Genomic DNA, 22576 nt, shown 5'->3' with positions numbered 1-22576 from the left:
GGGGTAAAATAAATAAATATAATCTTAGTTTAACGTTCCAGTGGCCTGAGGAACCTGGCATTTACCTTCTGCTTGCCTGGACTGTGGAATGTTTCACATCTGCACTTCCCTGGGCTTGGGAGGTCCAGGATTGTTGAGTTTCTGGACTAAATAATAATTTTGGTGTGTGACTGCAAAATTCCTGGGAAAAGAGAAGGGAAAATGCAAGACTTGGCCTGTTTTATCCCAAACATTACATTTTTTCTGTGGTATTACCAGTACAAATTGCAATTAAATAATGGGAGTGTTTAAATTGAGGTTGACTTCTAATTAAAAGTGAATCTCAATAGGAAAAGCAACGAACCCAAGATTTTAAGAAGAGATGCAAAATTATTGGAAAGTCTTGTCAATATTAGGTAGCAGCCCAGCTGATGAGTGTGATTATCCTAAAATGTCCATTTCTGGGGGTTTTTAATGATTAATTTTTTGTTGGGAGCTCACAATGTTAATTATCACCTTATTTTTGGCATCCATAATCACGAATGTGCTGATTGATGTGAAGCACAGGCAAGGAAAACTTGAAACCTAGAACCTTAAATGGAACATGGACAAAAGAGTCTGAAACTGAGATACAAGGGAGGGGACGAAAGAAATCACATTAAAAACTAAAAAAAATTGTTGAAAACTATTCATGATTCTCTGATTTATTTTCTTTTTTTGACATCTCAAAAATGTTGAGTTTGCTTGTCCAAAACCACAAAGCTGTATGTCCAGTTCTTTATTCCTGGATGTTTTTCCACAGGTGTTTGGGGGAGTTTAATGGATTATGGGTTTAAATTTGATTTTCAATGGAAGTTGAGTGGGTTTTTGCTTCCCCTGTGTGTGTGCAGCAAGCTCTTCACGGAGTTCATCCTGAACGTGCCCGTGAGCCGCCTGACCATCCAGAAGCTCTACTGCCTCATCGAGATCGTGCACAGCGACCTCTTCACCCAGCACGGTGAGCAGGCACCATTCCTGGCATTCCTGGCATTCCTGGCATTCCTGGCATTCCTGGCATTCCTGGCATTCCTGGCATTCCCTGTACCAGCCTTCTGCCTTGTCCCTCCTGCGGGGCCTGGGACGCGTTTCGGGTGTTCCATTGGAAGGACAAAATTTAAATTTCAAACCCAAGGGTGTTTTGGGTGGGAAGGGATCCCAAGCCTGTGCATGTTCTCTCTGCTTGGAGGGCACCTTCCTCCATCCCAGGCTGCTGCAGTGCCCATCCAGCCTGGCCTGGGGCGTGAGGAAAGCCCTAATTGGCACTGCAGGATGCAAATGGTGAAGAAGTGAAAGTGCAAAATGACAAAACCCCCGATCTGTTATTTTAAAAGGAGCAGCAGCCATGGGATTGGCCTCTGCTGTAACTTTGTGTTGGGGTTTATCAAAAATCCTTCATTCAGCTTTTGTGCTCGGTGGACTGGTGTGGGGAAATGGAGGTTTTTGATGTCCTCTCTGCCTCCAAGCTGCTCCCTGGCTGCAGGGAAGCAGCACAGAAACCTTTCAGAGGGTGCTCTTCATCCGTGCCTTATTATTTTCTGCTTTCCCATTAATGGGCCCGTGAAAGATAACTTCAGGCACTTGTCCTGCAGATTTCCTCCTCTGAGGTGAAACACTTGATGCCTTTTCAGGCTGGCTGCAGGTTAAACTGAGCCAAACAAAGTGTTTGTGTGCTGTCAGGGAAGGTAATGAGGGAGCAAATAGGCACTGCTTCAGTGGGAAAGGAGGGTTGGGAGGATTCTGCTCTCACATCACAAAAGCTGAGACTGCTGAGCGCTGATAAAACAAATTTTGCTGGTTCCAGTTTAAAAAATCTTGGTGGATTGGCATTGCAGTGGATTTATGCCACTCTTACAACCTCTGAAGAGCAGTTTGCCACCTGTGTCACTGTGGGTAGAGAAATTCGGTAGGAACAGCAAGTCCAGGCTTCATCTTCACTTCTGAAATGATTTGAAATTATTCAGCCCTTAAGTGCTGGATTTTCAAGAAATAAAAGGAGGAATCCAGGTGGAGTTGCTGGTGTTGGGGCCTGGTAAAATGTTGTCCCCTAGAATAATTTAATGTCTCGTGGGTAGAGCTGTGCATCGGTGTTACTCGTGTGCTGCTTTCATTCTCAGCTCACTGTCTGTGTAATAATTTCCCCTTCTCCTGGCTGCTCTCAGGTTGCCATGACTTTGAGGCAGAAGTCAGTAATACCAGGGATCATCCTTGACTCTCCTGGGGAGGAAGAAATGGAGATAACTCAGATAAAACAAGAAATTGAGTGTAAAACACACTTCTGAGAAAGGCTGGAGGGGCACATGGTGCATTTACCATATTAATCTTTGCCTTTGAAGCAGTTCCGTTTTCAGAGGGGGAGGCAGGAATTGTGTGTGGCTGGTTTGTTTTTTAAACCTGGCTCCCAAACTCAGCCCTTGAGGGGGCAGGGAATGGTGTAACCCGACATTATTGAGCTGCTGAGAAATTTAACAGGATCAGTTTTAATGGGAGGGTGATTAATCAGGGCCCGGGCCAGGTTTGCTGACAGAACAGAGCTGCTTAATGGCTCTGAGATCTTATCAGGAGGCTCCTGAGCAGGGTTTTGCTGTCACTGCCTGTTAGGAATGCACTAAATCCAGCAGCCTTTAGTCTGGCTGGGATGAGGATTCCGGGCACCAGCACTGACCCAAACCACTCTGGGATTCCCATGTGTGTCTGGGGGTTTTTATTCAATGAACAAAGTGTGGCCTTAAAATCTCCTCTTGCCATTGGTAGCACAGAACCCAGACTGGGCTGGGTGGGACCCTAAATCCCCCCAGTGCCACCCCTGCCATGGCAGGGACACCTCCCACTGTCCCAGGCTGCTCCAGCCCCAGTGTCCAGCCTGGCCTTGGGCACTGCCAGGGATCCAGGGGCAGCCACAGCTGCTCTGGGCACCCTGTGCCAGGGCCTGCCCACCCTCACAGGGAACAATTCCTTCCCAATATCTTATCTAAAATTAACCTCTTCTACCTTAAAGCCATTCCCTGTGTCCTGTCCCTCCATCCCTTGTCCCCAGTCCCTCTCCAGCTCTCCTGGAGCCCCTTCAGGTCCTGGCAGGGGCTCTGAGCTCTCCCTGGAGCCTTCTCCTCTCCAGGTGAACATTCCCAGCTCTCCCATTTTTCCTCACAGAAGAGGGGCTCCATCCCTCTCATCTTTTCACTGTAATTCCACATCATGATCATTCCCTGAAGTTTGTGTCTGAAGCCTCACTTGTGCTGGGATCCTTTCAGAAACGTTCAAATTCATTTGAAAATAAATCAAACCCCTATCCACAGGCTTTTTAAAATTTAGATTTTGCTGTCCCTTGCTCTGTGGGTTGGAGTTCATTACTGAAATGTTGTTGCCTGCCCTTCCTGCCTCTCACTGATTCAGGAATTTAAACTGATAGGGAATACTTTCATATAAGCTGTCAACTGATCCTGGATCCTGTCACACAAATGAGATTTTCTTTTCTAAAAGCAATATGCACTACAGCATTGTGGACTTAAGGAAGGCTGGCAAATGCACAGAAAATTTCATCATGTTTTTGGTGGAGAAAAAAAAGGCTCCAATTCTGTGATTTGAAGAGGTCAAGGAAGATTTATTTGTGTCTCCAGAGGAATTAAAATTCAAAATACGTGTATTTGTGAAGCTTGAAGGATTTGGGGGTGAGAGGGGTGGGTGTGTGAAGCAGTTTGCTGAAGCATTTTGCTTTGGTGACGTTGTTGAGTGATGGATGATTCACTGGGAAATCTGGAGAGGCTGGGACCTTGGACCACAATGGAGTCTGGTGGTGGTGTGCATCTTCAAAAAAAGATGTAAAATATAGTTTTGAAATCTATTTTATTCATATTTATAAATACAAATATGACTATGTTGTGATTATATAAATAAATAGTTTCCATATAGAAATAAATGCATACATAAATAAACAATGCTTATCCCTACCACCATATAATAACATAATACATATAATCTGACGTATAATTTTCACTCCACTACTTAAAAAGAAAACAAAAAGACATAAATATGAATTTTCCCTGAGTGTGGAGGAGTTTAATAATAATTTAGTGGAGATTTTCAGTGCTCATGGTTGGGAATTCAGTGAAGTGTCCTGTCCTTGCAAAGGTCAAGGTTTTGGTTTGTGTAAACAGATTTGTCTGATTTGTTTTGTCCTGTGGAGTTTGGATTTGCTGTTGCTTTGTTTTCCAAATGACTTCCAGCTGATTGCCAAGTGAGCTGTGGAGCTGCTGTGGTTTGAAAGGGAAAATCCAGGGGTTTTTCCATGAGGAATTCTATTGAGTGTTGGTAGACAACACCCAGCATTTATAAGGGTTCTTATTGCTCAGTTCTGACTCAGCTCACAAGCTGAGTAGTGGAAACACTTACTGAGCACAGGTTAAGTTTTTTTGGCCACATGAACTAAATGAACCATAAAATGAATGGATTTATCAGTGTCCCAAGAAACAAAATATTTTTATTGACACAGATTTATAGTGTGCATTCACTTGTGTTCATTGAAGGCTTTCCTTGGGTGCTGCTAATTGATAATTCCTGCTGAGCATCCTTTGGTGCAGATGAATATTTGAATTCTCTATGAATTCAATTTGAATATTTGATTCTCTCTGACATTAAATCACCACAGGCTGGAGTTTGCTCTAGAACAGATATGGAATTGTCATTGTGATTGTTGTGCAGCAGATCCTGAGCTGGGAGCAGGAGCTGATGTTCTGGAAGGTTCTGCACTAACCAGGGCTGGGAGCTGTTTGTGGCAGGCAGGGGATGAGGTTCCACCTCTCCTCCTCCGTGTTTCTGAGTAATGAGTGCAGAGTCCCTCAGCTCAGTGTTCTCCAAAATGTCACCTCCTTGTAGGGGGTGTCACCACAGCACTGCTGGGTTGAAACATCTCAGAGTCATGGAATGGTTTGGGTTGGAAGGGATTGTAGATCCCACCCAGTGCCACCCAGCCATGGCAGGGACACCTCCCACTGTCCAGCCTGGCCTTGGGCACTGCCAGGGATCCAGGGGCAGCCACAGCTGCTCTGGGCACCCTGTGCCAGGGCCTGCCCACCCTGCCAGGGAACAGTTCCTGCCAAAGATCCCATCTAAATCTCCCCACTGTCAGCCTAAAGCCATTCCCTGTGTCCTTCACTCAGTATTCTCTCCTGCCAGGGAGCTGTGCTGAGCCAGGAGGTTCCCCCTGAGCCTCCTTTTCTCCTGACTGTGTCTCCCTGAGCTCCCTCAGCTCCTCACCGCCCCTGGGATGATTTTGTGGAGTTCCCAGCCCGTTTTGTCTCCCCCCTGTTTCTCACCAGCCCCAGGTGGGACCTGAGGAACCCTGGCAGCTCTGCCCAGGGGAGTGCTCTGTGCTGCGTGTGGCATTCCAGACCAGCTCTGTGACAGATTAATCCATTTTCCTTCCTCAGAAATGCAGCTTGACTGCCTCCCCCATTGATCAGAGTCCTCCAGCCAGTGGGACTCAGAGGGGACTCAGATCTTAAACTGATCTTTGCCCTCTCCCTACCAGTGGGGCTTAGCAGGGCTGGGAAACATTCCCAACCCTCCAATTAGGGGCCTTTTCAGTTATTAAGGACTGAATTTTGCAAAGACGTGTTCTGTGCCTTCCCTGGAGTGCTCAGCACTGGCTTTGGGGGTTCTTCCCCTCCCCTGCCTTTGGGGACAGTTCCCATTACACGAGCCCTCTGCCCTGGGGGGTTTGGCTTCATCTGCTGTTTCCTTTCCACATGAGCCCAAAATTCAGGGAGCAACATGTCCTGAAGCTTCCCAGATGCAGAGGCACAAGGCTGTGGTCACAGAGCATCTCTGGGGCAAATCTGCACAGCCAAGCTGCTCACTGGGCTGACACTTATATGGATAATTAATAATTAATTTGGACCTGGTGATTCCCTCCATGTAGGAACAATCTGAGTACTTGAGCAAGGAAGGGAATTTAAATTTTTTTTAATAGGGGCAAATGGTCAAAGGTTGGAGCACTTCAGAGGCAAAAGTTTCTAAGGTGAGGTTTTGGTTGAAAAGCTGGAAGTTAATTTATTTCTCCTGATTTTTTTTCTGTCTTATGTAAGCACTGAAGCACATCAGCCTGAAGGCCTGAAAGCTGTGTTTGTAACCTCGTGTTTTGTGTGCAGACTGCAGGGAAATCTTGCTGCCAACAATGACAGACCAGCTCAAGTATCACTTGGAGAGACAGGAAGATTTGGAGGCTTGCTGCCAGTTGCTGAGTAACATCCTGGAGGTGCTCTACAAGAAAGACGTGGTGAGTGCGAGGTGGCTCTGTGATCAGGAACCCTGCACAGAAATTGTTTTAGTAATGTGAATTAAGCAGTAACTCCTGAAGCTTTAGATTTTTTGTTTTTCTTTTGTATAAGCTCCTAACCAGCCTTTTCTAACTCTTATTTTTTCCAGTGTTGAGGATGTCATGTGGCATCTCAAACATCACACCCAGCACTGCACTTGTTGTTTCTGAGGCACATCCAGTACAGCTTTTCTGGTTAGATAGTGAATAAATAAATATCCTTAGAGTTAAACCTTCCTCATTTACTGTGCCTGGCCTCTTCCAGGTGAAAAATGTTTTGTTCTGGTGTTTTTTCTTTTGTCCCATGGGCATTTTGAGAAATGTGCATTTGAGTTGTATTGTTGCTGACACGGTTCCCAGACATGCAGCATGTGTAATGCCCCTTTTATTGCATAATAGTCTCTTTTTTGCTTTCTTTTGACCTCAGCAAACATACAAATATTGGTGCTTTGCCAGAGAGCTGTAGTGATTTGATGCTCTCCTAAAATTGGGGCTGCTGCTGCTGCCTGAACCTTCAGTGCTGTGCAGAATCATACATTAATTCAGCTGGAAAGGACCTCAGGGGTCAGCTGCTCACATCCTCTCTGGCATCTTATTTAATCGTGGTTTTTTGGGTTTTGCTCTGATTTTGTTTGTTTTTGGAAGTGGCTCTGTGTGGCTGCTTCAGAGGGGAGGTTGTTTTACAGGAGGAATTTGGTGCTGTGAGCTTGGCTGCTCCTGGCACTCTTTGTTGGCTGTTTTTGTCTCCGTGGTAGGAGCTCACCTGCAGCTCCACCTCTCCCAGGCTGATCCTGGCAGCAGGACCAGGTCCTGGCTGAGTTTGTGCTGGTGATGGATCGTCCTTCCAATATGCAAATTTATTTTTCATCCATAAAGTAAAAGATGGGAGCAAAGCTCATCTGTTTCTTTCTCCTTGCTGTGTTTTTGGCTTCATTGTTCGCCCATCACTCTGTGTGAATTTTCTGGATTTGTCCTTAAAAGCTGCTTGGAATAAATACTTCATTTTAACTCTTTCAAAAGTAGTGGTAGATTGCTTCTACTATTGACTGAAATTAGCAGTTCCTTAATTAAAGTTTTGCTTTGCTTTGCTTTTCTCTTCCTCTTAATTGAGCTGTTGCAGAACAGCCCCTCCCCTCCCACCTGTCTGGTAACGCCTGTGGGGGTTTGATGTTGGAAAAATAACTTGAGGAAAGAAAATTATTGGGTAACACAATGTCACAGGCTGCTTTTCCGGGGTCTTGGCTTTTCATTGACATTGTAACAGCACATTTTAATTTATGAGTAATGTGTATTACCAAAGTAACGCTTCCTTAAAGCGGGAGACTCATTCCCTCCTTTTGATCACCAGCAAGTGATGTTTTACTGAATTTCCAGCACACAGGTGGGTTGAAGGCAGCACAGATGCTGTGCAGGTGTCTGTTGTTTGTAGTCAGCACAGATTTATTCCTTGTCCTCAGGGCCCCACGCAGCGCCACGTGCAGATCATCATGGAGAACCTGCTGAGGACGGTGAACAGGACCGTGATTTCCATGGGACGGGACTCGGAGCTCATCGTGAGTAAACTCAAACACCCCTGTCTCATCTTCTGGACCTGCCTGTAATAGGATTGCAATCCCAGGTCACCCAAAGCAATCAAAACCTCCTCCCTCTCCCTCTCTCTGTGTGCTCAGGAAGCTGGAAAGCACTGCCTGGTAATTTTGCTTTGGTTGACACAGGGGAAGAGCAGAAAAAAAAAAAAGCTTGAATAATATCTGTGAGCAGGTGATTAGGCAGGATTGATATCTGTGTGCACCAAAATGATGTAGTATTGGTAATTAGCCAGCTGAGAAGTGTGGAAATGAGACTTGGCTGTTGTTACTGCATTACAAGCATTTACTTGTCTTTTTGACGTAAATTGAGATAACCAAGGTAAGTGTTCAAATGACTGAAGAACAGAGCCCAGAATGATGTTTAGAGAAGGACTGATGACTATTGACTTAACACTGTGATTTTAAAGCCTTACACTTGAATTTTTCCATTGTTAATTAATTAATATTGGACTAAATAATGAAAAAAACAGTGAGGCCTGTTGATATCTGAGGTGGGGATAGATCTGAGTGCATTTTTGGGAGTTTCTCTGTGTGGTTTTGGGAGTCTCTGTGTATTCTTTCTCAGCTCTCTGCACCTGGCAGCTGATCTCTCCAGGGAAGTGCTCAAAGCGGGCCAGGTTTGTGCTGTGTCTGAGCACTTTGTCCTCAGTTCTGCATCACTTTGGGTCAGTTTTGCTCCATGCACTGATTTCTTAAACGGGATTCATTGTTAGTCAGATAGAGGAGTCCATCAGCAACGTGGTCTTTTGATCTCCTCTTTCCTTCCCAGTTTAAGTTCTCCCTGTAGCTGCACAGTGCTGTTTGATTTTACAGGGCTCTGTGTCCTCAGCACATCTTCCTCAGCTCCTGCTGCCCATTTCCTTGGCATTTGGGGTGCTCATGTTGACAAATCTGCTGCAATTTCACTTTGTCCTTGGTGCGTCATCCCCTGGCTCAGTTTTGGTCTTCCACTTGTATCACTTTGGGTTTTGTTGTAAGGAAGGGATAAAGGAGCTCCAAATCCATTGTTGGAGCAAGAAGCCACAGAATCCCAGGATGGTTTGGGTTGGAAGGACTTAAAGCTCCTTCTTAAAGCCATGGCAGGGACAATTTCCACTGTCCCAGGCTGCTCCAGCCTGTCCAGCCTGGCCTGGGGCACTGCCAGGGCTGGGAATCCACAGCCTCTGTGGGGAAAGGGTTCCAGGGAGCTCATTCCTGCAGAATATTCCAGTGCTGGGCTGCAGTAACAGCACAAGGCAGTCGAAAGCCTTGTGTGTTATTTTAACTTCCTCTGTTGCAGGCTGAATGTGAGTTAATTATTGTTTTGATGAACGTGATTCAGGTGATATTTAAAAATGTTAATTATGCCTTTTGCAGTTAGCAGAGTAGATCTGAAAACTTGTGTGTGTGTGTGTGTTTGAACTCAGAACAGTGATATTAAAGATCTGCATTGTGCTGGTGAGCACAGCCTGGGATCCCTCCTGGCACAGCCTCTGCAATCAGCTAATGAACACGGAGATTTCAGGGTGTTTTTAATGAGTACTTACTCCTACCTTACAATGCAGCCTTTGCTGAAGGGATTCCCCTGTTAAATAACCAGCCACAACTCATTTTTGTGGTGTCAGCAAAGTAGGAGGAGTAGAATGAATAATAATAATAATAATAATAATTAGGAAGCACAGCCTGACCTCTCTTGGGTCAGATTTGGGTTGGAACAATGCAGTGACTTTTCTTTTTTTAGTTTTACCTGTAGTAGAGAATTAACCATACAGGATGACTGGAAGGAAGGAATTTGAAATATCTGACAGAGTTCAAGAAATTTAAATAATTTCTTTAAAAGAAGTAAAACACAGGACATAACCAGTTTTTTATTCTATAACTATAATTGTGTTGGTGTTGTAAAGCTGGCATGTTTTCTCTTTGGAAAAATACTTAGTGACACCTTTTCTATACAAAACCCGATGTTGCATAATGCAATTTATGAGCAGTGGAGGAATGTCAAGGATTTAAGTGAGAAGTTTTAATTTCAGGATGAGCCTTTCTAGAGCGTTGAACTGGAGGGATTCTCCAATAGCCCCCTTTGGCTTTGTACATTGGGTTTTCTTTTTTTTCCCTCCTTAAATGTGAGTTCCTTGATAAAATCAAAAGCAGGTTTTGTCCTGTACCTTCAAAAAAGAATTACCTTGAAATAAGACACCAGTTGCAAGGAGAAAAAGCAGATATTAGGTAAAATGAAGTAAAATTTAAAGTTTAAAATCTGATTTGACAGTTTTGGTGGCAGAAGAATTTCTAATCCTCATTGGTTTGGACTATTTTTCCCACCTCTCACTGGTGATTTTTACTTGATCCATGCAGAGTAGAAGATTCTATTATTATTATTACTGATATTTATTTTACATAATGATTTTATTAGTAGCACAGGATGCAGCCTGAGGGTGCTGAGCTGTGTCCTGCTGCTCCAGACTGCCTGGTTTAGGTTAATTTTGCTGCTGCTGCTCCTGGCACAGTGAGCAGTCACCTGGAAAACAAACCACAAAACCTTTCTTGCTGAAGAACACCTTCCCTGAAGAAAAAGCAAATGGAGCAAACTTCCTTGAGCCTGTGGAAGGGTGGTTTTAAACCACCCCTTGCCTTCCCTGGTGGCTTTTGTTGGGTTCCACGTGAGGGAACATCTCCTCCTCCTCCAGTAAATGAGGGCAGGGCGGCCTCGGTGGCAGCTCCAGAGTGATCCATGGCTGCTTCTCCTCGTGCCAGCAGCTTGGGATGTGCCTCATTTCCAAAGCCAAGGAAAACACGCTCCTCTTCCATTTCTGAAAGGACATCTCCTGGCCTGGGGGAAGATTGGGGTTGGATTGAGATGGTTTTTCGGGTGCCTTCCAACCCAAACCACTGCATGTTCTATGGTTTTAACTTCCACGAGTGTGTCCTTAAGGAGAGTGGCTCTGGACAACATCTCGAGGTGATGGCGAGCGTGCTGTGCCCAGGGAAAAGGGATTTATTTTGGATATTGGGGGGTGTGAGTAGGAAGCACTGGACAGGAGTTTGTGGTCTTGCTGATGATTGGAATCTTCTCCACTTTGCTGCTTTCTCCTCTGTGCTCTGGGATGAGGATGAGGTGAAACCAGGACAGAAATGAGGCAGGGGCCATCAGAAGGAAAAGGGGTTTGTGGAATCTGTCCGAGCTTTCTGGAAGGAGACTGAGAAGGGGAATCCCTGTGGGGTGCAGGTGACACCTGACACAAGGAGAGTGACAAGGGTCATGTAGGGCAGAGTGACACTGATGGGGCAACCCTAGATAATCAATCAATTAATTAATCACTGTGATGGATTGTCCATCTCTCAGCACTTGCAGGCTGGAGGCCTCTCCAGAAGGCTGTAAAATAAAAGTGCAAGCCTAAAAGAAGAGTGATGATGGTCACAGGAGACTTCTGGGGCTGCAGTCAGTTATTCAGGAGTTGAATCTGGATGGAAATTATCCTCCCATGCCTTAAAATCTGTCCAGGTCAGGCTTCATGGGTTCCAAACTGCTGGGGAGGAAACCTCGCGTTCCTCACAGACTTATTCCATGTAGAAATACTTTGCTTTATCCAGTCACATGTTTTCTTCTCTTTCAAAAATCATCCGAAATTACATATTGCAAGCTAATTTCACTGACACTGAAGTGGTGTTTGGATGGTGGCCATGATTTTATTCCATCACTAATACTGAGCTTTTTTTTGTGGTGTCAGACCATCCCTGTTGCATTCCCTACCACCGTTTATGGGAGCGAGCTGCGCTCACCTAAACAAATGGACACATTTGTAGCACTCCAGTTATTTTAATGAACCACAGATGGCTTTTATGGAATATTAAAAATCTTCATGCAGTCCCTTTTGTTCTCCCAGACAAAATGGTGCTGGTGCAGTTGGATTTTTAGTGGCAGTCTGGTTCAATTCCAGCAGCAATATATAATATGTGGTAATACACAGGTCCTGGTATAATCTAGCAGCTGACTTGGTTGGGAAGTTCATGGAAAACTATTTGATTGGAAAAGGTGATTTAACCTTTAAAACATTGAGTGGAATTAAAGGCATGAACAGCGGTTTTGCATTTTAGGCAAGAAAAAGCAAACACTTTGTACCCATGGTAGGATTTTCCAGTTTTAATCATGGTTTTTTTCAGTTTATCCTGTTTTTTTAAAAGTATTTGTACAGTTATTTTTGTTTTTCATCTTTAAGAAAGCAAGTGCTACTCACAGGAATAGTGTTTTCCTCGTAGTTCTAAACCAAAGAATGTAGCTGCTGTTGTGTGGAAATTATAAGGACTCAGCAAAGAGCAAGGGATATAAAATCACTGCAGTATTTATTGGCTAAAAAGTATTTTGAAGCAGGAGATGGGAGAAGTTCAGCTAGAAAATCAGTGTATGAAGTGCAGGGGACTGCCAGTGAATCCAGCAAAGCCACACTGAAAATAAAAATGCATTTTCCTCATTAGGACCTCCAAGATCTTCTACATGAGGGTGAAAATAGCTCTGTCACATTGAACTAAAAGCTCTAAAGAATTAGGTTTTTTTTTCTCTTGGTGTCTATCTAACCTGAGCCTGAGTGATTCTAAAGGCAATACAATTATGATACATTATACACACTTGCAAAAACATTTTATTACAAAGTACATCGGAGGGTAGGAGAGAACACGAGATGTAGATTGGAAGCAAGACTATGGTAATGTCAGCTTTCCCCAGGTTTAAAAAAATGTAAAAAATTAAAAACTTTGCAACTTCTTAAGAAAATAGCCTGGACATGTACAGAACACGCCGTGAGAACTTTCCCTTGGAGCTCTTTGTTTCTCCAGTCGGAGTTTCCTCCCTCTTTTCCCGTGGTTCCAGGAGCTCTGGATCCGTCAGGAACCACACACAGGTCGGGTTTGTGCAGGGCCCTGCACACACAAAGCTGCTGAGGGGTGGCACTGAGGATTTGGGAATTGATTGATTGCCATGGGGAGATGCTTGCTTTCATTTCTTTAAAAAACCCCAATCACTAGGCCTGGTAGCATGGAGGAGTGCATTAGTTATTAACGTTATTTTAATAATGAATACTGCTGTGTTTTCCTTGCTCTGCCCATTTTCTGAGATTCCTTTCCACTTAGAAAAAGAAAAGTATTTTTTTGTTTGGAAGTATTTGGGTTTTCTAGGCCATGTCATGTGTGCTGTCTTGTAAACAGTTCTATATTTTAGTTAAAAACAATATAAAATACATGAAACGTGGGGTTTTTTCCACATGGAACAATGGCACTTCCTTCCTGGTGTACAGGGTCACCTTCCTAATCCTTCAACTCCCACCAGAGGATTTCAGGATTTGCTTCTGTGCAAGAGCTCGTAGCCCTCTGGAAGTTTTACTGCAAGTATTGAGCTGGCCAGAGGCATCTTCTGCATTTCTTTTCCCATTTTAACTCGCTTTTCTTGCTCTTTGGGGGGAAAAAAATTAAGTTATTTTCCTCCAGTTTCCTCTCAGGAATAAATTGGATGCTGAGCTAAGAGGAGGAACAGTGTAAAAGAAAAACACTTCCCCAGATTTGTAGTATGTGCAAATTAATGATCACAGTCCTTGCACCTAAAGGCTGAAGAATTTTTACCTCCCTGCTGCTACAGGGGATGCAATTTCAAACCCAATTTGTCACATGACACTCAAATTATTTGAAATCCTTAGGGAAAAAATCCCAAACCAAAACAAAATACAAGATTCCCGCTCCCTGGCCACTTCTAGCACGAGGAATTTTTCCACCAATGGTCATTTTAGATGCAAGTTTAATGACAGCAGCAGATACTTAAAGGAAAAGTTGCAGTTTATAAGTCAGAGCAAAATTTTAAGTGCCATTTCAAAAAAAGCCAGACCAAATTCGGAAAAATCTGATTCACATCTCTCCCCTAAGTGTTTCAATTACTGAGTACAATTAATAGATCGAGATATAAATTATAATAAGCTGGGAAACCCATCTGAGAAGCTTAATAAATAGCATTTCCAATTTCAGCTCCTTACAAGCAGTGCTGCAGCCTCGACATCTCCTGGAGAGGTTTTCCAAAGACTGTTACAGAAAGATGCTAACCCATGGCAAAGGCCAACAACCCGGACTGGGATGGGTCTGCTTTGGGGTCGGGTTTTGTTCTGTGTGGCTGAGACCCTTCCAAGGTGACACTGAGGGCTTGTCCCGTGGACCCTGTGAGCTGGAGGTGCTTAAAGGCTGGGCCTGATTTTTGGGAGGTTTCTGCCCGCTGCCCCATGGGGCCGAGCAGCAGAGTGGTTCTTGTGGTGGTGAGGACACAGCTAAACCAGAAATGACGCTGAAATGTGAGAGCTTGGTGGGAGTCTACGTCGCATGAAGGCAGAGAATACACCACAGTCACATCTCGGAAAAATTGTGCTTTGTCCAGGAATTCTGTGCTGAAAACTGCACTCCCCGATCAACATGGAGCTGTAAAACTGAACACCACTGCAAACATAAGGCTGCCTCGTTATTCTTCCCCCTCGTTGTTGTCCAAAGACAACAACCCAGACCCCCAAAGGCCTCCACCATTCCTGTGGGAGCCGGACGCCGGCCTGCGCGTTCGCGGGTCGGAGCGCGACGCTTTCGCATCCGAGGACGGGGGAGAAACAGTTTCACTTCCCATCTCTGTCCAAATTCCCGTTCAGGTTTTACATCCCACATTGGCAAACTGCACGTGGAAGGGGGCGGGGGCTCCCCCAGGCTCCTGGGTCCGTCGGTGCAAAGGCGTTTCTGGTACGCGCGGTGAGAGCCGCGCACGGCCCCTGCCAGGACGCTCCTCCTTCCAGCAGGATCCCGTCAGAGATGATGGAGAGAGCTCCAGGTATCTGTCAGAGAAGGCCTTCAACTCCACACGCGATGCATTTGGGTTAAAGGAACCAGAGTTTCCATCTTCCATGCTTTTTTGATTCAGTTTTGGATTTTTGCTTGGGAGTGGAGGAGTAGCTCTCCTGAGAATAAGGCAAAGGTGCAACCTGAGTTTCCTCAATGGGATGAAGTTTTCTCAAAACTGGCTGTAGTTTATCTTCTTGCTGTTTAAAGTCCAATTCCACGCTAAAAATGGGAAGAGAAAAGCACTCATTAATTATGATGTTAAAAAAGGTTTAATTAGCCCAGTGTCTAAGTGCTTAATTTATGGAAGTCAAATAATAAATAGTTCTTGCACCAGAATGGAAAGAGGAAGTTCCAAAAGCGAGATATTACAGAAGAAAAACAGGAATGGGATTGTTCAGCTTTTCCCTGCTGTTAAGGAGGCTCTTGAGGATTATGGCAGAAATGCTGGGAAGTGACTGAACACTAGAAATACAGCATTTTCTGGTGGAGAAATGATTTTTAGAGCTCAGTTCTCCCTTCTGGGCAGTCAGGGTGGCACCTGCATCCTTGTTCTTTGGAAAAAGCTGAGAGCCAAGGAGGCTGTCCCATAAATTCTTTACCTGAGCTGTTCCTTGCCACTTTTCCCATGGAAAAGATGAATTTCATCAAGTTCCTGTTGTACGTATAGACTCATATACGTGTGTGGAATAAATAGATCAATTAAAAAGCAATTCCACTTTATTGTGCATCCGTGCCTTCAGAAAATAGACTGAAGCTGTAAAGTCCCTGTCCTGAATTCCAAACACTGCCGGCTACAAAATGATTCCAGCAATTAAGAACCACAACTGAGGTGAAATTCCAGCCCTTCTTGGAGCTTTGGGGTGCAGAGCATTTTGAGGTCAACTTATAAACCAAAGGAACCATGGCATAAAATGGAGCAAGAATCCTGTCTGATGGTGGAAACTGAATTTTGGCCCCTCAGAAATAGCCTGGAACTCGGTGGTTTTGGTTGGGTTTGTGCAGCAGCCTCTGGCCACGTTCTGCACTGTTTCTGTCCCTGTCTTGTGTAGAATATTTGGGGTTGGAAGGGGCCTTTGAAGGACATGTGGTCCAACCCTGCTGCAGGGGAGCCTCTGGATATCAGAGGATGAATTTAAAAGGGTGAAATTTCAGGAATTTAGACACTTGCATTAATTTATTCTTCCCTGTCCCCCTCCTTTGCTGACTTATCTTGGGCTTTGCACTGGCTGCTGTCATCAATACCTAAACATGAAGTTATCACTCCTGAGCTTGAGTTCACTTTTAATTAAGATTAAATGTGTTTTCTGAGGTATTTCTGCCTCTGCTTGTTTAGAGTGAACCGCTGGATTGATTGATTGATTATTGATGATTCTGACTACAAGGATTTTGGTGGAGCCCCAAAAAGGGATGCTGGAAAACTGTGAGGTCTTTTTACCTCTGCCTTTGCTTAATTTGGTGTTTGGTTTAAGTGTAAATCCATTTTTAGCAGAGGTTTCAGCATTTCAGTGATTTGGACAAACTTTTCAGTAGCAGAGAAGAGAAATAAATCAGATAAGGATTCAAATAGAGTATTTTACCCCTGTCTATGTTTTTAATGACTAAAAAGCCATTCCAAATCAAAGATAATTTAAAAAATGTCAGCTCAATGCTGGAAGTGTGGAATGGTGAATTTTCAGGAGGCAGAATGGTGCAGAAGCCCATTCCAAGCCTACTGATAATTATCCCTCCCTGTTAATGGAAAAACAATGTTATCCTCACTGGTAACAGGCTCTGTGTCCAGTGTAGCTGGCAAAAAAGAGTTGGTTAGAGAAGTTCAGCTTGAATTTAGTGGTGTGATGTGGATATCAGCTCACTGGGAATGTCCCAGCACAGGAATTCTGTCACTGAGACACAAAACCTTGGCATGAGGGAGGTGCTTCTCTAAGGGCTCACTAAATCTCATTTAAAGGGCAGCATTAGCATGTATTGTATCTGGTTTTTTCCTCAGTATAAAGTGGGTTTTTTGGGACAAAAATAAACCTTTCAGTTCTGGCTTTGCCAGAGCTCATTTTTACTCCTTTCAAACTTTATTCTTGCAGGGAGGCTCTTAGCTGCTGGAAATTGCTGTAAAACAAGAAATTGTTACAGAAGCCTCTTGCTGAAGAGAGTAATTTTTAATATAATCAATTTCTGTTCAAGATAGATCTCAAGGAAGAAAAAGTATCTTAGTTCTGGTCCATCTGACAAGCCCCATGTTTTTGCCTTTTGCTGCTGCAGCAAAGATCTGCTTTAGCTCTTGACATCCAAGGGAAACATTTTGCTTCTGAAGGGTATAAAGAGGCTGAAGGAAAAAGATGTGTGTGATTTCAGCATTTAGAATTGTAAATCTTGCAGAATAATTGATTGGTGTCTATCAGCATCAATTTATCCAGCATTGGAGGTGTTTTAATGGAATTGCTCCATCAGGCAAATTATTTGATTGCAAACTTGGGCTTTCATTTATCCCTGTTTGTGCCTGTAAGACAAAAACCTGATTTTTAAAAAGAAAAATTCACATATCTTTCTATATTATCTACAGCTGACTTTATTTTGACTCTTTAATTTTATATCAATCATATGAAATACTGTTAATCATTATCAATGCCAGATTCCCAGAAAGGTTTGGGTTGGAAAGGACCTTCAGGATCACCCAATTCCAACCTTCCAGTATCCCACGTTGCTCCAAGCCCTGTCCAACCTTGCCTTGGCCACTTCCAGGGATTAAATTCAGCAAATATCCCATATTTGTAGGATTTCTTGATATTTCTGTTATCGAGCTGCATTCCTGAGCCTGATGCTGTCACCTGTCACAGCTCTGCCAGTCCTGTTTTGCTCAGTGCTATTTCTGGCCCCTCAGCATCCCGAATGACCTTCTCCTGAAATATCCTCCCTGCCAGGTGCCTCTTTTCACTTTCAAACTTGGGTTTTGTCCCTTAAGCCTGCCCAGAATAACTCCATTAACTTAATTATCCAGGAGTCTCCTCTTCCCCTACACACGGAGATGGGAATTATTTGCTTCAGAAGCATTTTTCCTTTAATAATAGAATCATATTTGTCAATAGACTGACAATTCTGAACAAGCCCTGCAGAAACAAGAGATGAATCTTTAAGATTATTTAATAGCACAAACGTGGTCAGGACATCCTAAAGCTTCACCTCCCTACATATTGTTAAATTTGGAGCACTGAGTCAGAGTTTTCCATGTTCAATGCCTATCCCAAATTCTTCCTCCAAACAGAGGGGTCTTTTAATCAACAGCTACAAGCAGTAGAATTCTATTTGTGCTAAATATTTGTGTTTTCTCCCCAGAATCACTGTAGACTTACAAGGTTTGCAAAGAAAACCTCCCATTTTAGGGCAGTTGTCTGAGTATCAGTGCTGTCCTTCCCAGGAAAACTGGGCCAAATAAAATCAACTAGCAGCCCTTGGATGATTTTATTTTGACACCACCCTCCCAGGGAAGGATTTTTTTCCCAGTATCCCATCCATCCCTGCCCTCTGGCAGTGGGAGCCATTCCCTGTGCCCTGTCCCTCCATCCCTTGTCCCCAGTCCCTCTCCAGCTCTCCTGGAGCCCCTTTAGGGGACCTGAGGCATTGGTGTGAGGAATTTTCTGGTTTTGACAATATATATTAATGACTTTTTGTGTGCAGGCAGCAGTGAACCATTTCTAATTTAGTTGCTGTATGAGGGATTGAAAGCAGAATTTGAGGAGTGAGAACCGTTGGGATTAAACATATGGACTGTGGGAGGGTATGGAGCAACAAGCTCTGAGGTATGGATGGGTTTTCTTATTTTCTAGCGCAGTCACACATTGTTGTCATGAATCATTTTAAGGTTTTAGCTGCTCATGATCTGTTGGTTTTGGAGAATTGCTGAATCAGAGAAATCCGGGCTCGGGATGGAGATGCTGAGGGATTTATCAGAGAATGATGGAATCACAGAATGGTTTGGGTGGGAAGGGACCTTAAAGCTCATCCCATTCCAACCCCTTGGACACCTCCCACTGTCCCAGGCTGCTCCAGCCTGGCCTTGGGCACTGCCAGGGATCCAGGGGCAGCCACAGCTGCTCTGGGCACCCTGTGCCAGGTTCTGCCCACCCTGCCAGGGAACAATTCCTGCCCAAATCCCATCTAAATCTCCCCACTGTCAGCTCAAAGCCATTCCCTGTGTCCTGTCCCTCTGTCCCTTGTCCCCAGTCCCTCTCCAGCTCTCCTGGAGCCCCTTTAGGTCCTGCAAGGCCACACTGAGGTCACCCCAGAGTTTCTCCTCTCCAGGCTGAACAATCCCAGCTCTCCCAGCCTCTCCCACAGCAGAGCTGCTCCATCCCTCTGCTCATCCTGCTGCCTGCTCTGGCCTCATCCCAGCAGCTCCATGTCCTTCCCTCATTTATCTCCTGACACCTCCAAAGCTGGAGCCTGCACAGGCTCTGGGCAGCTTTTCCCTCTTTGTGCCTCCAGGGAAATCCTTTTCCCTCCCCTCCAGCCGAGCCCCGGGGGTGACACCTGAATTTCCATCCTCATCCTCAGCTCCTGCAGGCTCAGAGCAGCTGGACCCGGGCACTGAGCAGGGGAGGCGCAGCAGGAATTCCAGAATTGCACCCTGTCTCCTTGTGGGTCACATTAATTGGATGACACAGCATTAGTGCTTCACATCCTGGAGAAACGGGATCCAGATAAGCACTAATCACTTGAAAATGAGCTTAAGGCACTTCCCAGCAATCTCTGCTGAATTTCCTATTTCAGCCAGAGCCTGAGCCCAGCCTGGGCTCCAGAGCACTGCCAGCATTCAGGAGCCTCTGAGATCCCTTTTTTCCAATAAGCATTTTACAGTCCAGAGATAAGATGAGAAAATGTAAATTAATTAATGTGGGTAGGGAATAAAAAGGTGGTGAAAATTGCTATTCTCAGCATTGAACCACCTGATTTTCTTACACTGTTGCTGTCCTAGGGAGTGATGCCTTATGCTCACTTTTTACTGCCATTTTTGTTAATTTGAATAATTAATATTTAAGTATCTAACCTTTAAAAGTGAACTTCATGTGGGCTCTGTGCTGCCTGGTTAACTTTAATCCTTTTATCCCCACAGTTTAACCTCATGTTCCACCTCTCATACTTAATTAACATTTTATAGACTCTAATAATATATTTTCTGCTGGATAGTGAGAGTCCACCTTCAATTAATATAAAGTAAAAACACAGCAGCATAAATCAACATTTTAAAGGAGTAAGAAATAGCCAAATTAATGGTTGAGACAGCTTTGAGGGATATTTTTTTTTTCCCCCACAGAACTACAATAGTGGAGTGTTGATTTGTTTTCCCTCCAAGTCAGAAATTGTGATTTCAGCTCCTTTAAGTTTCCTTCCAGAAGTGAAACTTCCTTGTAAAAGCTGTTGGAAATTCCTGATCTCCCTGCCTAAAGGGACGTCCAGCAGGAATTCCACAAGATGCTCCTTCCCAGAAATAATTCATGCTTCAAAGCCTGAGAATAATACACAAAATATTCAAGGAAAGCCCCATTTCTTCCTGCAGATTCCTGCTCAAGGATTAACATTCATGTGGGATGGGGAATTAAACAGGAGCAGAAAGGGCAGGTCCAGGAAAAGATAATTAGAGAATAAAACAGGCTGGGAAGCTTTCAGTCCACCTGGGCTTGGGGTTCTTCAGAATTGCTGCAGTTTCTGCATTTCAATGCAGTTCCTTCTCAACAAAGCCAGATTTTACTGCACTGTAAAAAATTCATATTTACTGGGATATACCGAATTTTTATTTAAATACGTCAGGATTTCAATTGACTTTATCCTGGCAATACCCCCTGATAAAACTTCTTTTCTGTCTTTAAAAATATCCGTGGTGCATCAACATCAGACAAAAATTCGTGTTGTGTTCGTAGCAGGTGATTTTGGAAGTGTTCTGTGACCTCATGATTGTTGAAACTGCTGCATTAAATGATGAAGTGAGTGAGGTTTTTTACAGTTTAATCACATTTTTGGCTTCTGTTTTAAATTCTGCATGAACATGGCTACAAAGAATATTTTTTACTGGCAGTTTTAAGGCTGTGGCTGCTCTGGGGCAGTGAGAAAAGGAGTCAGTGACTCCTGGGTCTGGAGTTCCAAGTTGCAGAACATACTGCAGAAATAAATAAAGTTTGGAGGAAAATGGAATATCCAAACAGGGATGTTGTTCTTTTCCTCCTGATTTTCAAAGCAGCTTCAGGTTTTGATAATTTGGCTTTTTGATACTGTTTAATATTTGATCAATTTCCTATTTATTTAAAAAAAAGAGAAAGCAACTTGATTTTCCTTTTTTTTTACTGCTAAGAAATGTATATTCTTCTTAATATAAAGGGAAAATAATGTGAAATAGATTTGTAATCTGAGCAAAAAATTTAAATTTAATATTTAAAATAACTGTATTCCCAAAGGCTCTTCTTAGAATTTTTTTCGTGACGGTATTGATATTTTGGATGCTAAAAACCCTTTAAAGCACAGCAGGGTTTTTTTTTGTTGCCTTCTCCATTGGCTCTGGCTTTTGTGGTCCATTATATCAATGCTCAGAAATTCATCTTGAGGGGGAAGAATTTAATTCCATGAATTTCTACCTCCTCACCTGTGCTCTACCTGACACTGCAGGATGCACTTGGGTAACTTAAACATTCCTTGAAGTTGCTGTTTGAAAACAAAGATTCGAAACAGCTGTAAATATTTGGTTTTTTAGTGTTACAATGTTGAAAATGGAATCAAATTCCAAAACCCCACATAGTCAATTAAGGCAAAGTGAAGGATTTCTCTTTAAATGTTGGTTTATCCCACGAGGGCATTATTTATATATATTTTTGTGTCTTTCCTACGTTAATTTGGAGAAAGAGCTTGAGACTAAGAACCTGCTGCTCTGCCTGGTCCAGTGCCCTCCAAGAACTCAGGGATTTCTGGCACCTTGAACAATTTTCATTTCTGTTCCTAAAAGCTGCTTTGCCCTAAGGAGAACCCAGTTTACTCCCTGCAGCATTTTCCATGCAACCCTTGGCAAAAGGAGCCTCTGGATTTAATCCCAGCCTGGTGTGGGAACTGCTGCTCCTTTTCCAGAGGTGTCAGGGCCCTGTGGAGGAGCAGGAGTTCCTACAGGACATCCCAGGGCTGGTTTTAGCACAGAATTCCTGGTTTATCCCCAGCTCTGTAATCCCAATCCCTTTTTCTCCTGCTTCCCCTGCTTTTTGCATCTCTGGTTTCAGATTTCTTGCCTGCAGCACGAATTCTCCTAAGCTGGCACAAAGCTGAGCTGGTTTTTGCTCAAACATCCCCTGCAAACAGGGCTTGGGGCAAATATCCAAAGGCATTTCGGGTGGGAATGGGGACTGGACCTGCCTCTCTCAGCAGGAAAACTCTCCCAGGCTGCTTTTCTGGAGTGATTCCATTTGCACTGAGTGCAAGAATGGAAGTTTCCTTAACTTGCAATGCACTGAGCAGAAATGAAGATTTGCAAAAATTTCTAATTGGATTTTTCCCAGCTAATGGAACAAGGATAATTCCCTGCTGCTGTGTTGTACCTCCGGGCTGCTCCGAGCCAGGGATTGCACAGCCAAAGGGAGGCTTTGGGTGTTCCTTGCTTCTGACCTTGGCTGTAAAGGAGGTGTAAAGACATTAATTGGTTCCTGCCCCTGCACACAACCCTGCTGTGGTCGGTTGTAAGGTGGAGCCGGAGGTTTCCATCTTTTTTCCTTTATTTCTGTGCAGTGAAGAGAAAATTCATAAATAAATAGCTCCAGCTCTGCTGCTAAAGCTGACTGAGCAGAGGGTTAAGGAGCGAGGGGGG

The 22576-nt window shown here is 43.9% G+C and overlaps 2 protein-coding genes across 4 annotated transcripts in view; one reads left to right on the top strand and one right to left on the bottom strand.

The window, feature by feature from the left end:
* DOCK1 (dedicator of cytokinesis 1) overlaps positions 1-22576 on the top strand; it is a 262705-nt gene that overhangs the window by 70680 nt on the left and 169449 nt on the right. For all 3 annotated transcript variants that reach the window (XM_063405101.1, XM_063405102.1, XM_063405103.1), the window contains exons 25-27: positions 870-976; positions 6162-6289; positions 7786-7881. In XM_063405101.1, the coding sequence (XP_063261171.1) occupies positions 870-976; positions 6162-6289; positions 7786-7881 (331 nt within the window). The remainder of the gene's footprint in view (positions 1-869; positions 977-6161; positions 6290-7785; positions 7882-22576) is intronic.
* INSYN2A (inhibitory synaptic factor 2A) overlaps positions 12191-22576 on the bottom strand; it is a 39748-nt gene continuing 29362 nt past the window's right edge. The window contains exon 4 of the mRNA XM_063406444.1: positions 12191-14967. Within this exon, the coding sequence (XP_063262514.1) occupies positions 14784-14967 (184 nt within the window). The 3' untranslated portion in view covers positions 12191-14783. The remainder of the gene's footprint in view (positions 14968-22576) is intronic.

The sequence above is a fragment of the Prinia subflava genome, chromosome 9 (genome assembly GCF_021018805.1).
Source record: "Prinia subflava isolate CZ2003 ecotype Zambia chromosome 9, Cam_Psub_1.2, whole genome shotgun sequence".
NCBI classification, from domain to species: Eukaryota; Metazoa; Chordata; class Aves; order Passeriformes; family Cisticolidae; genus Prinia; species Prinia subflava.
This window is presented reverse-complemented; position numbering and strand designations above follow the sequence as displayed.